General features: G+C 41.2%; 1 protein-coding gene across 2 annotated transcripts in view; it reads left to right on the top strand.

The window, feature by feature from the left end:
- The window catches only part of tfr1a (transferrin receptor 1a), a 104,049-nt gene that overhangs the window by 20,906 nt on the left and 67,357 nt on the right, over positions 1-15,786 (top strand). Inside the window, exon 18 of one of the 2 annotated variants that reach the window (XR_014554280.1) lies at positions 69-2,248. Coding sequence is in view for 1 of the 2 variants with exons in the window: in XM_083672276.1 (XP_083528402.1) it covers positions 69-311 (243 nt within the window). In the remaining variant the exon portion in view is untranslated. Of the gene's footprint in view, positions 1-68; positions 2,969-15,786 lie in introns of those variants that run through there. The other variant, XM_083672276.1, reaches the window with a different exon arrangement.

Below are 15,786 nucleotides of genomic sequence, written 5' to 3'. Positions count from 1 at the left end.
TCTGAAAAAGACTCATGTCTTCTTTTCTTTATGTCCTCTTTTTTCTACCTCTCTTCCTCTTCCTGTAGGTGGAGAGGGACTTCCTGTCACCATACGTGTCTCCCAGGGAGAGTCCATTCCGCCACATACTGATGGGCTCAGGCTCCCACACATTGAAGGCTCTGTCGGATCACCTCGATGCTCTGAAGACTAACCACCCTGATGCCGACGCCCATCTGTTCAGGAATGAGTTCGCCTTGGCAACCTGGACCATCCAAGGCTGCGCCAATTCTCTGGCAGGGGACATCTGGGCCATGGATAATGAAATCTAAGGCTGGCCCAACATGCTGCATAAAACAAAAAAGAAAAACACCCAAAGTTACAAAGTTAGCGATGTAGCCATACGTCACTATTCAGGAAATTTAAGTGGTGGTGTTCCACATTGATGTCAATATCTAAAAATCTCCCCTCCATCCCCCCTTCATTCAGAACACTCTACATGTACAATATGCTCTTACCTCCCGCACAAAGCCAATTGCCTTAAAAACCAATTTCATTTGTTTGAGAAATTAGTGAAAGGCCTTATCACACTTAAGAAACACAAAAATGCTTTTCCGAGCTGCATTCACAATGACATGGGACTTCCCACCACAACTGAATACACTGGTGCTAATTATAAATACACAATACCTGTCACAAACAGGATAACAAGAAAAGGTCATTATGATACTGAAGATGGTGTATCATTTACCACAAACAGCTCACTCTGCCCAATGACGCCCAGTTATCTTTCGAGCAAGGATAATAGTCCTTTTATAAATGAATTAAATAGCCATTTGACAGGGGAAGAAAGGGTCCTCACTATGTGCTACTGAAAACGTCTATTTAATTTTAAAATGTATAATTATCGGGAGCAGTGCCTTCCATAATTGACAGTTATACTGTCGAAATGACAAAAGCAGCATCTGCTATGGAAGTGTACCTGGTACTGACAGCCAATATCAAAGACAGCCACCTGAATCAAGAAATTCAACAATTTCTTAACCAACTTTGACTTGTTGAGATCTACACCTCAAATTGACTATCCGTTGACATTTAGACATCTGTAATTAGCTTTAGGTTAAGCGAGAACTCTCAAGGCTGTCCTTAGTACTGGTTTCTTGGTGCATGTACACTTCTCATCCTGAAACATTATCGGGAGCAGTGTCTTCCATAATGTGAAGAAAAAGGTAGTTTTTGCCTACCAGCGTGTCTATATCGGAGGCAGTGACCTCCATATTTCACTGTAGGGTGGATGTGATTATTATCGGGAACAGTGTTTCCCATAATGTTGTATATATGTTGTCTACATCTATGAACCTTTTCGACACTTGACGTTTGCTCTCACGTCATCGCAACCCCTCTTTCTAGTGAGTGATTTGATCAAGTGCTGTTACCTTCATGTCTTTGATTAGCTTCATAGGGACGTTTAGTAATACTAATCAAACCATCAAAAACATCCATTGAGTTGGGTAAATGTTACAAAGCTGAGAAAATGGTCAACTGTTTCCACAACAGATTTAGCCATGCATGCATGACTAATGAAGATGTCTCAGCAGCAACTTCAAAAGTCTACACTCACTTGATACTTTCTCCAATTTCAGCACACTTACCGTGTACCTGTGTTTGTCCTGAGCTATTACGTGGTTGTATTTGTACTGAAATCCATACTTTTAAAGAAGGCTTGAAATGTATCCAACCACAGTCTAATTTCTCTGTTGTTCTAAACGATTACCATGCTTCATCAACCGGTGTAATAGCGCAGACTATAGAAATGTTTGTACATGGTAAGTGTTACAGAATGGAAATTCGACAAAGTATTGAGTGATTGTGGACTTTTGAAGTTGCTACTGATGAATTTGTGGAGGGTAAGTGTATGACTTCATGCACACGTATGGCTACAACAGATGCAAGAGCTGTACGTGGGCTTTGGTTTTTCCCCCCTGTATGATTCAGTTTGTATGACATTACACTTTTCTTAATATCTACTTTTTTGGCTTACCTGTGCCTTTTTTGTATGCAAATTGGTAATTATGTAAAGAATTCCTGGACAAATCCAGGATTCTTTTCAATGGTGTTTATTTGTTTTTGACACTTGGTTTGCAAACATTATAACTGGGGTTAGATTTTAAGATGTTTTAAGTATGATTCTGATGCTTCTGATAGTCTGTCATTTGTTTGCTTGAGCCCAAAGTTCTTTGTTATTGAAATAAGCCTACCATATAATTAGGTTATATTTCACCTAATAAACAAAGAATAAAAATATGGAAGTTAATACACAACTCAAAACAGTTTCTCTTATACCTAAGTGAAAAAAATATGCAAGTTATTTTATTCAGAATTTAACATGAATGTTAAACCTAATTTGGACAGCAGTATTTCTCTAACATTTTTTTTGTTTGTTTATGAAAGACTGGAATTGATTGATTTAAATGTTAGACATTCACATCTGCTCTCCTTACTTGAGAGGTAGACTGAACAGATTATGTATTTACAACCAGGTTGTTTTCTACTTACAATTTCATCTGATATCGTATTAAGCAAATTATCGGAGATTGCCAACTTATGAATTGCTCTTTTCCTGCAGTAGTTAGTAACATTTTAAACTGAGCATTGTAACCACTAAACAGAATAGATAAAATTAACTTCTCACTGATATACTGTAACAGTAACTGTAGTTGACAACCTTCACTCACAAGTTACTGGTACATAGAAAGCACTGAAATGAAGTGTCTCTTCAATGTTCCATAGTCTAATGTATTGACAAAAACCAGTGGCAAAAAAGGTAATTAATACATTTATTTTAATTTCAATTGAGTAATGGTAGAAGTCTACTTTAGCTGCAAGTCTACCTTTTTGTTGAGTATTATAACTGTCAAATTTGTTTAGGACTGTACTGAAAATTGCTAGTAGGCCTGTTTGCTGCAATAAATCATTACACAGCTGTTAATTAAGTGTTGACTTATTTAAATGTAATGATGTCTCCATTGTTACAACATTACAGACTACAAACATCTCTTACTTTGACTTATAGTGGGCAGTTACCACTGAAATGGTATTTAAATGTATTGGTGTGAGGCTATAGGGATTATCATTTCTCACAAAATGCTTTAAAATTGTTCACTTTTTGAAAAAAAATGCCACAAAGGTAGATTTGTTCCCTGAAAATATATGGTGGAACCTCAGATTTGGCCCCTGAGGGCGAAAGCAAAATGGCAGCGGTAGCAGCCATTTTTCAAAATGGCCACCGATATACCACTGTTTTACTAACTTTTTATTTTCAGAGGGTTGTTTTTGTGATAATATCACAACATCTGGCACAGGTAGATTTCTGTACCCTGTAAAGATTGAGATATGGAGCCATGACCAATTTGGTCCCTGATAGCTGTAGCAAAATGGTCCCCGACAGTATCATTATTTGACAAACCTTAAATTTTGTATAGACTATGTTGTGATAATATCACAACATTTAGCACAGTGGTACATTTATATACCCTGAAAGGTGGATATGGAGCCATCACAGATTTGGCCCCTGTGAGCCACGTCAGCCATCTTTAAATGGCCACCAGGGGGGCTTTTTGTATGAATAATGATTCTACAAGCTTCCACAACAACTTTTTTTATGCATTGGCTAAATGTCAGACTTTTATAAAAAAAATAAGTCTATATGGTCAGAAACTTTAAAACAAACGAAAAACTAAAACAAATGTATCTGTTTATACAAATACACACATTTTGTAAATTAACTAAATATAAGCCCGTCACCACCCTCATCGGGGACAACTTTATTTCCTTTACCTTTTATTTTTTGTTTGTTTTAGTTTTACAATCTCAAATACTGTCCTAATCCCATCACAACTCACCCAACCCCACCTCCTCATCTAAGGACAACTTTAAACTTGTTATTTTTCTTTTTTGTTTTGTTTCTTAAAGTGTGTACTTTCTTACAGTTCCACCTCTGGCAGTGTGATCCAGAAAGGCTCATACAGACCCTCTGTTTTGAGGCATCCCGGGTTCATTGGGGAAGGTGACGCAGGTGCCGGCAATTGCACCTTGCCCCACACATGACCTCCACATGTTGTTCCAGAGCTGCACAAGTTGGTGGAATGTGCAGCACATTCTTTTTCCACACAAAGAGTTTTTGTGCCATGTTGACTGTGTGTACTGGTTCTGTCATACAGTAGGATAACAAACCTCTCAATGGTGTGCATTGCATCGTGAGGTATATCACATGGTCAGGTAACGACAGTTCTAGTAATGCATCTGTGAGCACTTGCAGAACATTTTACCATAGCCAACAAAGCTTGACACTGTCACACCCAGTCAAAGCATGAAATATTAGGAGTGCATGTGCCATTTCTAGTCTGAAATCTCATGGGCTGCCATGTATCTGCAATTCTAGCCTGTTCCAAATGCTAGCTAAAGTTCTTCGCCTGATGGAAGATCTTGTGCAACTCTGGATTTGATCTCATGACAAGAATGACACTATGTACTCCAGAAGCTATTTCCCTACCAAAAGCCATGGTCTTGATTGTGCAAGGTCCACACTACTTCTGATCTCAGGGCGGGTGACGTATGCTAGCACCGATCGCTGTTTGCCAGCTCACATCTGCTACATAAGCACTAGCGTAATCCTATAAAAATACATATTCTAACATATCGTTAACATTATTAATTCTGGCACAAGCACAGTAATCTGTTCATTTATTTGATGCGTTGATTTGATGGATACTCGTTTTCTTGGTTGGTTCACAGTCCCTTACTCTGTGCCCATAAGATTTGGGCCAAATCTGTGGTGGCTCTATATCTAAATCTTTTCAGGGTTTGGTGATCTTATCACAAGAAGGACCCTCTGAAAATGAAACATTTGTGAAATTGTGGCGCTTTTCTGTGGCCATTTTGAAAAATTGCTGCTACGACCCCCAGGGGCCTCTGTGGTGCCTCCATATCTAAATCTGTTAAGGGTAAAGTGAGAAGAACAAAACAATACAACACAATAATATTACACACACAGCCAACTCTCTCTTGCTCTTTCTTTCTCTTTTCTGCTCCTTGTCCTTAATTTAGGAAGAAATGAATTTCTATTTCTCTCTCATCTCTCTCTAGCTCTCCAGAATTTTGCGCCTGAAAGACACAATCACAAGCGATCAGAGTGAAATAGCTAGCCTATGATTGGATGGTCTGGACGTGAGGTTGTCATATACAGCTCTGGAAAAAATTAAGAGACCACTCCAAGTTTTTCTTAAATCAGCATCTCTACATGTATGGCAGCCATTCCATTCGAGTGTCTGTTGAATTCCAATACAGGCACACCTCATTGTACTTAATGAGGTACTGATTAGGTGATCACCTGAACCAAATCTTATTTATTAATTCGTTAACGTTGTCATGGCCAGCCCAATCTCCAGATCTGAACCCCATTGAAAACCTCTGGAATGTGATCAAGAGGAAGATGGATGGTCACAAGCCATCAAACAAAGCCGAGCTGCTTGAATTTTTGCGCCAGGAGTGGCATAAAGTCACCCAACAGCAATGTGAAAGACTGGTGGAGAACATACCAAGACGCATGAAAGCTGTGATTGTAAATCAGGGTTATTCCACCAAATATTGATTTCTGAACTCTTCCTGAGTTAAAACATTAGTATCGTGTTGTTTAAAAATTAATATGAACTTCTTTTCTTTGCATTATTCGGAATCTGAAAACACTGCATCTTTTTTGTTATTTTGACCAGTTGTCATTTTCTGCAAATAAATGCTCTAAATGACAATATTTTGGATGGAGATGGTCAGCAACAATACTCAGGTAGGCTGTGGTGTTTAAACTATGCTCAATTGGTACTAAGGGGCCCAAAGTGTGCCAAGAAAATATCCCCCACACCATTACACCACCACCACCAGCCTAAATCGTTGATACAAGGCAGGATGGATACATGCTTTCAAGTTGTTGACGCCAAATTCTGACCCTACCATCTGAATGTCGCAGCAGAAATCGAGACTCATCAGACCAGGCAACGTTTGTCCAATCTTTTGTTGTCCAATTTTGGTGAGCCCGTGCGAATTGTAGTCTCAGTTTCCTGTTCTTAGCTGACAGGGGTGGCACCCGGTGTGGTCTTCTGCTGCTGTAGCCCATCTGCTACAGGGTTCGACATGTTGTGCATTCAGAGATGGTCTTCTGCATACCTTGGTTGTAACAAGTGGTTATTTGAGTTACTGTTGCCTTTCTATCATCTCGAACCAGTCTGGCATTCTCCTCTGACCTCTGGCATCAACAAGGCGTTTTCGCCCAGAGAACTGCCGCTCATTGGATATTTTCTCTTTTTTGGACCATTCTCTGTAGATTAGATTAGATTCAACTTTATTGTCATTGTGCAGAGTACAAGTACAGAGACAACGAAATGCAGTTAGCGTCTAAGGAGTTGATGCCCAGTTGCCTGAGTTTGGAGATCAGTTTGGAGGGGATGATGGTGTTGAATGCTGAACTGAAGTCAATGAACAGCATTCTGTTCATTGGTGGGACAGGGCGGAGTGAAGTGCCGTTGAAATGGCATCCTCTGTACTCCTGTTCTGCCGGTAGGCGAATTGAAAGGGGTCCAGTGTGGGTGGTAGGCAGGTCTTGAGTTGAGCTAAGACCAGCCTCTTGAATCTGTAAACCCTAGAGATGGTTGTGTGTGAAAATTCCAGTAGATCAGCAGTTTCTGAAATACTCAGACCAGCACGTCTGGCACCAACAACCTTGCCACTTCCCCATTCTGATACTCGGTTTGAACTTCAGCAGGTCGTCTTGACCATGTCTACATGCCTAAATGCATTGAGTTGCTGCCATGTGATTGACTGATTAGATATTTGCGTTACCGAGCAATTGAACAGGTGTACCTAATAAAGTGGCCGGTGAGTGTATATTCCCTTTCAGCCTGCAGGTACCATGGTCAATAAAACACTTTGGGCCCCCTCCACCAGTACGATTAGTACAATTATAAGCACAACAAGACGGCGAATCCATGTGGTAGAACCATTACAAATTGTCTAGCAATTCCAGTAAATTAATAATAGTGATACAAATGATATGTAGTTATAAATATTTCGGCACAATAATATTAGTTGGAAACGGTTAATCATTACAACTTCGTGCAGCCCAATCATCGCTCTGATAATTTATTAATTTGAAATCTTTAGTAGGCCAAATCATATTAAAATTTAAATTTCATTGACCTTTAGCTTCACCATCATCGTAGGCATCCAAGTAATGGATTGCCATCAAATTATACCCTTTGCAAAATCAGAATGTATAACCTATCCCATATCATAAGTCAGTCATAACATCAGTTTCTTTATTGTCATGATGAACGATTTATTATGCATCATAATCGTAATTACAATCAATGAATCATCATTACATTGTTATGGGGCTCCTATACTGTCATCTTGCATTCATGATCGTGCAGTAAAGCTACATGTTAGAACTATTATTGATAATATACAAAAGTTTAATGCATGTACTGGCCTAATGTACACAGAGTGTGATTTGATCTACTGTAGTGTTAGTTTCCAATTGTTGCAGCACTTATGGATGCGACGCGCCGAAGTCTAGCATGGTTCATAAGGTTTCCACGCTCGTTCTCAGTGCCTGCGCGTTCCCGCCCTCGGCTGGCTCAGACTCTTCCATCAATGCTTTATAGAGGTAAGAGAAATGCTTCTGTCGTCCGATCTGGGCTATACAAAAAAATACAACGGCCAATGTACAAATGTGTATATTTTAAGTAATTATAGAGCATCAGTCACGCTGGAATCGACCTCATTTGACTAGGAACAATACCGACTCTTCCATTTGAATTACATTGGGAATTGTCCTTTTGGATGAGAACTACAACGGTACCACGAGTGGCCACTAGGTTGTGCGGCGTGTCCGCCAGACGGCCGACTGATACCTGGCTGGTACTGGTTCCAAATGTAGCTGAAGTTTCATCAGAACACCACTTGATGGGGACAGAGGATAATGCAAACCAGGCAAACTTCTTTCTCTTGACATCTCGCAGTAGAAATCCCTTGATATTTCCTTAAAACCTTTTTAAACAATGTGCTATTAGCAAATATAATCAAGGTTTTAGGTATGCAACATCGATCTTGGCTCTTATGTTCTGTGTAAACAACATTGCCTAGAAGTCAGGTAGCATTGCAACAAAAAAAACGTTGTCAACGTTTGTGTAGGAAAATGCTGTCGCATTCAAGTATAGTTACTTAATGTGTTGTCGAAGTGAGTACTGTAGTCATAAAAAATAATATATATATATATATACATGTCCCTTTAAGAGTGGGCTGACGGCGCAGCGTGTACAAAGAGAGCAAAGAAGTTAGTTGTGACGCTAGTAATTCAATACCAACATTTGGTAATAGAGCAAGCAAGAATAAAATACGTTCAACTGAGAAAATAAGAGTTGAAAGAGTTGAGTTCGCCATTCTTCGGTTGTATGCTCGAACTTCATATTTACACAGATGTCCTCATCTGACTGATTAGTTTTTTCCCTACAACGGCGTAAAAGAGGAGCAGGCAGAGATTGGCAGGTAGGTTCAACCGAGCAATGTAATGCAGTGTGTTCTCTTACTTACGCCAAAGTTAATTTGTCAGAAATGTATTCCAGTGTAATTCATTGTCAGCCTGAGTCCACTTTGACAATTGTCAACTTGAAAGTTGTTAAGTTGCCCTGCTACAGCCTGCACAGGGCGGGAAGGGACTGCAACACTACGCAACTACCGCGGTTGTTGGTTGATTATCTAAAATACCCCATACGCTATCAGCAGTTGACAGGTGCATAACGAGTGAAACGATGGTTTTGTACTATATAGCAAGTGGCAATAGCTTCCTCTACTTCGTTCTACTATAAACTTGACAGGTTTATAATCATATTTTGTTCTTAATTGATTTAAGTGTAGATGAAGGTGAAATAAATGTTGACGTGAGGGCTGAAGCTAGGGTTAGGGATGGAGATTAGGGCTGGAGATTGGGGCTGGAGATAGGGTTAGTGGCTGAAGCTAGGGGTTGGGGCTGGAGCTAGGGTTAGGGCTGAAGATTTGGGTTAGGGCTGAAGCTAGGGGTTGGGGCTGGAGCTAGGGTTAGGGCTGAAGATAGGGTTAGGGCTGAAGCTAGGGTTAAGGCTGGGGTTAGGGCTGAAGCTAGGGTTAGGGCAAGGGTTGGGGCTGGAGTTAGGGTTAGGGATGGAGATTGGGGCTGGAGCTAGGGTTAGGGCTGGAGCTAGGGTTAGGGCTGAAGATAGGGGTTAGGGCTGAAGCTAGGGTTAGGGCTTTAGATAGGGGCTGGAGCTAGGGTTAGGGCTGAAGATAAGGGTTAGGGCTGAAGATAGGGGTTAGGGCTGAAGATAGGGGTTAGGGGTGAGTTAGGGGTTAGGGCTGAAAATAAGGGTTTGGGCTGAAGATAAGGGTTAGGGCTGGAGCTAGGGTTAAGGCTGGAGTTAGGGGTTAGGGCTGAAGCTAGGGTTAAGGGTGAGTTAGGGGTTAGGGCTGAAGCTAGGGTTAGGGCTGAAGATAGGGTTAGGGCTGGAGATAGGGTTAGGGCAAGGGTTTGGGCTGGAGTTAGGGGTTAGGGCTGAAGCTAGGGTTAGGGGTGAGTTAGGGGTTAGGGCTGAAGCTAGGGGTTGGGGCTGGAGCTAGGATTAGTGCTGGAGATGGGGAGGAGGCCGAAGCTAGGGTTAAGGCTGGAGTTAGGGGTTATGGCTGGAGTTAGGAATTAGGGGTTAGGGCTGAAGCTAGGGTTAGGGCTAATGCTAGGGGTTGGGGCTGGAGCTAGGGCTGGAGATAGGGGTTGGGGGTGGAGCTAACCCTAACCCTAGGGCTTTAGATAGGAGTTAGAGCTGAAGCTAGGGTTAGGGGCTGGAGCTAGGGTCAGGGCTGAAGATAGGGGTTAGGGCTGAAGCTAGGGTTAGGGCAAGGGTTGGGGCTGGAGATAGGGTTAAGACTGAAGCTGGGTTTTGGGCTGAAGCTAGGGTTAGGGCTGAAGGTAGGGTTACGGCTGTAGATAGGGGTTAGGGCTGAAGCTAGGGTTTGGGCTAGAGATAGGGGTCGGGGCTGGAACTAGGGTTAGGGCTGGAGATAAGGGCCGGGGCTGGAGCTAGGGTTAGGGTTAGGGCAAGGGTTGGTATGGAGCTAGGTTTAAGGCTGAAGATAGGGGGTAGAGCTGAAGCTAGGGTTAGGGCAAGGGTTAGGTTGGATCTAGCGTTAGTGCTGGGGCTGGGGCTGGGGCTGGAGCTAGAGTTAGGGCAGGAGGGCTGGGGTTAAGGTTAGCCTAGGCCTAGGGCTAGGGCTGGAAGTTGATAATTGCGTGGATTTTCTCCTGTCTCTTGTCCAGTAAAGGCAGCTAGCCTAGTCACAACAGTTGTTTGCTATTCACATAAAAAATGTAATTTGTTTGCAACAGTTGTTTGCTGCATTAGTAACTTAAAACTAATTTATCAGATTTTCCACAAGTTGATATGTCCCCAACATTGCCCCAAAATGTTGTCACTGTAGTTTAGTGGTATATTTCTGGTGCATTGCAATACCATCGCTAAGTAATACTATACTGTATCCCCACCACTGTTACCTACCTGCTGTACATATCACAGTGTGGCCTTAATCAAAAAAGGTGAATCCTACATTGTTAAGTGGCTACTTGGTGTGAGTATTTACCCCACACACCAATTGGTTTGGTCAGGTAATCGGTGTTAAGTATATATAAGCTTCCTGTCTCCTATAAAGACCCCTGATTTTGGCTCTGGTGGCTCTCACTTTCATTCTCAGAAGTATCAATGACATAAGTACCCTGGGGTCTATCATCGCCACAACAAAATTGAAGCAGGAGTGTGAATATGGTGTAAAATTGCCTCAATCCCTAGTCATATTTCTGAGGGTATTAAAGGGGTAGTTCACCATTTTGTACCTTATAGTCAAATGGTTGCTTACCTGAAAGTCATTTATGGGCCAAACAACAACAACCAAAAGGTCCAAATGAACTCTGACTTGGTTGGAAGTCACTTTGAGGTGATTTGGTCACAAATTTGAAACATTTCTTTTGTTCCCCTATCACTTGCATTGCTTTTCTTGTTAGTTGTGGATATTTAAACACATCTGAACTATGGATTACAGTTTCTCCTGGTCCATAGACTACTTTCAAGGTAAATAACCATCTGACTATAAATTGAACATGTTTAATTATCCCATTAAATTAGGAGTAAAAAAAGCATAACATGACAGGCCTAACCTAACTATTCTGTCCAGTGTTTGGTTTATTAAATAAACCATGGGTTTATTTCATGGGTCAAAACAATACGAAACATTTTGGCTTAGTCCTAGCCTGTACAAATAGCTTTGACAGCAAATAAAATGTGCAGGAATAAAGTGAGACATAAAATGTGCCAAGTCCTCTCTATAGGGGCTTTGCCTGCCATCACATGCAGTGTCTTATCACACACACCTGGTGTCAGATACAGGGCCTGAGGGCAGCAGTTACTGTGCACAGCTCTCTCCCTCCTACGCACTGTGCCCCACCCCAGCCTAACCACAAATCCAAAGGGAACCTACTGAAATCATTTTATAAGTGAAGCAATCGTTAACTTTTGAAGCCAATTTGCTGTCTTGCATTACAGTTTACCTGAAATCAAGCTTACAAACTCATTAGCTGATTGTAGCTATGTGATTTGCTTAAAAAAATGACAAATAATGCCGGTCATCATTTGAGACGCGGTGCGAGTTTTCGAGAGATTGTCAGCTTTTCAACAGTCATCATCAACTCAAAATATGTTTAGAGGTACAAGCGACTGAAAATGATGGAGTCAAATCACAAATAATAAAACATAAAAAATAACCCCATGAAATCTCAATTGAGAGATGAGATTCTGGGTTCTGAGATTAGACACTGGTGACTGTGATATGAAATTACTGACATGCACATTACTAAGCAACAGTGCTTATGATTTTACCAATCTTTACATAACCATTTACATATAACAAGTGTTTTATTGGAGCAATTAAGGTTAATGGCTCTCTGCCAAGCATACAATAGCAATCTCAGACTGTGACCCACTAGCCTTCCACAGGTCAAAGTCTCATATGTCTTTTACTGTCGGTTGAACTGCCTAGACACATGGACCACAATTTGTTTTGTAAAAACCCACCAACATTCTCTCTGTCTCCGTCCCTCCCTCACATGCGCGCACACACACACACAGTTTTTGTGTGTGTGTGTGTGTGTGTGTGTGTGTGTGTGTCACACTGTAGAACTTCTTGCTTTGGCTGATGTTTCGACACAAAAAATTATAGTAAGTGCAAGGCATAGTCATTATGTCTGCTGATAGTTTACAAATGGAAATAAAGTAATCTTTTAGAGAGGCTTAACTGGCTGGCTCTGAGTCCTGAGTGCATTAACCCAGTCGATATCTGAACACTTAGGATGCTGATAGCTCATTGATTTTGCCTGAGAGGATCAATACCTTTTACAGAATAGGCTGGTGGGGGTTGTTTGCTGAAACCTTTGCTTTATTTTCACTTGGGGTGACGCTTGTGAGATATCAGAATTGTATCGATATGAAAAACACATACGTGGTCCAAATCGGAATTCAAAAGATCAGATTCCATGGGTGCGTCCCATTAATCGAAATAAGTTATCTTTTCCACTACCACTTTCTCCTCCTGACCCGGAACTCGATTGTTATGTTGCTATTTTGAAGGGTGTCTCAATATAATAGCCATCTCCACCTGATATCTAAAGAACAACTCAAAAGTTCCCTTTGCACTGGTCGAAATGGTCGAAATTCGCTCATCATTTTGATTCTAAAATCAAGTCCGCCTATGGCCTGTTGATAGGCCTAGTTTATTCAACTGTTTTCAGATTTAGCCTGTCAAATATCAGTGGAAGCATATGCAACCAGCACAGGTGGATACATGTATTTGATATGTATGAAGACATGTTAAACACAAATATTATTGCTTTAGGTCTACTTTAGCCTACCCTCAAATTGTTCACAGGTTAATTCCAGGCACGTACAGTAATGGCCACAGCGCACACATCTATCCAGTTCTGATTAAGCCATTACAGCAGAAGCACATATCTACCTTATTTATGATATATGGTTCGTTATGTGTATGTTTTATGAAGCCAGAGTACAATAGTAAACATTTGCAAGCAGTGATGATTATGTAGCCCACTCTGCGCTCTGGTGCGCTCATGTCTGGAGTCGGCGATGCTTTGGGATAAATTCTTTTTTTTAATTTATTTTTTAATTTTTTAATTTTTTTGTCAATGTAGTACTTTGTGCCAAATCCATGGCTTTTTTTTTAATGAAAAATAGGCCGACTTCTTTTTGTAGAAAGAATCCTTGTTCTAGACAATGACCCAAAACATACTGCCACTACAACTACCGAGTTTTTCAGGGCCAAAAAAGTGTAAAGTTATTGACTCAATCTTCAGATTTAAATCCAATTCAACATGCAAGATTTTAGGCAAAAATACCTCAAAACAAACAACAACTGAAGATGGCTGCAGTTCCGGCCTGGCAGAGCATCACTAGAGAAGATACCCAGCGTATGGGTCGCAGACTTCAGGCAGTTATTGCACGCAAAGGATGGTCCACCAAATAATAAACATGAGTGCTTAATTTGGACATTTGATAAATCTCTCCCATCACTTTTGGGTACCCTGAAACAGTGTACCCTGAAACTATGCATAAAAAGTTTTGTAATTTCTGAATGGTGAAACCAATAAGTACATAAATACCATCAAATAAAAGCTGAGAGTCTCTACTTTAACCTTATTAAGATTATTTGATTTCAAATCCAAACTGTTGGAGTGCAGAGCCAAAAGAACACTTACACAGGGTGCTATATGTATGTATATACAGTATATACAGTGGGGGAAATAATTATTTGATCCCCTGCTGATTTTGTTAGTTTGCCCGATTACAAAGAAATGAGCGGTCTATAATTTTTATGGTACTTTTATTTTAACAAATAGAGACAGAATATCAACAAAGAAGTCCAGAAAAAACACATTATATAAAGTTATAAATTCATTTGCATTTGATTGAAGGAAATAAGTATTTGATCCCCTACAAACCAGCAAGAATTCTGGCTCATACAGACCGGTTATATGCCCATGAGGCACACAGATTACTCCTGTCACTTTAAGAAAGTACTCCTAATCTCTGCTTGTTATGGGTATAAAAGACACCTGTCAATAGAATCAATCTCTCCCATTCCAACCTCTCCACCACCATGGGCAAGACCAAAGAACATTCAAAGGACATCAGGGTAAGAGTTGTAGACCTGCACAAGGCTGGAATGGGCTACAAGACCATCAGCAAGAAGCTTGGTGAGAAGGAGACAACTGTTGGTGCAATTATTAGAAAATGGAAGAAATACAAAATAACCATCAATCGCCCTCAGCCTGGAGCTCCATGCAAGATAAAAGTTATAAATTCATTTGCATTTGATCGAAGGAAATAAGTATTTGATCCCCAAGCAAAACATGACTTAGTACTTGGTAGAGAAACCCTTGCTGGCAAGCACAGAAGTCAGACGTTTCTTATAGTTGGTCACCAGGTTTGCACACATCTCAGGAGGGATTTTGGTCCACTCCTCTTTACAGATCCTCTCCAAATCCTGAAGGTTTCAAGGCTTTTGCTTGGCAACTCGAAGCTTCAGCTCCCTCCACAAATTTTTGATAGGATTAAGGTCTGGAGACTAGCTAGGCCACTCCATGACCTTAGTGTGCTTCTTCTTGAGCCACTCCTTTGTTGCCTTGGCTGTATGTTTTGGGTCATTGTCATGCTGGAAGACCCATCCACAACCCATCCTCAGTGCTCTGGCTGAGGGAAGGAGGTTCTCGTCCAAGATCTTACGGTACATGGCCCCGTCCATTGGCCCCTCAATGCAGTGAAGTCGTCCTGTACCCTTAGCAGAGAAACAACCCCAAAGCATAATGTTTCCACCTCCGTGTTTGACGGTGGGGATGGTGTTCTTGGGATTGTAGCATTCAGCATTTCTCTCCCTCCAAACACGAAGAGTCGAATTTATGCCAAAGAGTTCAATTTTGGTCTCATCTGACCACATCACCTTCTCCCAAGCCTTCTCTGAATCATTTAGGTGTTCATTGGCAAACTTCAGATGGGCCTGTACATTTGCCTTCTTGAGCAGGGGGACCTTGCGGGTACTGCAGGATTTCAATCCATTACGGTGTAGTGTGTTACCAATGGTTTTCTTGGTGACTGTGGTCCCAGCTGCCTTGAGATCATTACCAAGCTCCTCCCGTGTAGTTCTGGGCTGATCCCTCACCCTTCTCATGATCATCCTTACCCCACGAGGCAAGATCTTGCATGGAGCTCCAGGCTGAGGGCGATTGATGGTTATTTTGTATTTCTTCCATTTTCTAATAATTGCACCAACAGTTGTCTCCTTCTCACCAAGCTTCTTGCTGATGGTCTTGTAGCCCATTCCAGCCTTGTGCAGGTCTACAACTCTTACCCTGATGTCCTTTGAATGTTCTTTGGTCTTGCCCATGGTGGTGGAGAGGTTGGAATGGGAGAGATTGATTCTATTGACAGGTGTCTTTTATACCCATAACAAGCAGAGATTAGGAGTACTTTCTTAAAGTGACAGGAGTAATCTGTGTGCCTCATGGGCATATAACCGGTCTGTATGAGCCAGAATTCTTGCTGGTTTGTAGGGGATCAAATACTTATTTCCTTCAATCAAATGCAAATGAATTTATAACTTTATATAATGTGT

Source organism: Argentina silus, assembly GCF_951799395.1.
Source record: "Argentina silus genome assembly, chromosome: 1".
Taxonomy (NCBI): Eukaryota; Metazoa; Chordata; class Actinopteri; order Argentiniformes; family Argentinidae; genus Argentina; species Argentina silus.
Note: the sequence above shows the minus strand (reverse complement) of the source record. Positions and strands in the feature narration are given on the sequence as shown.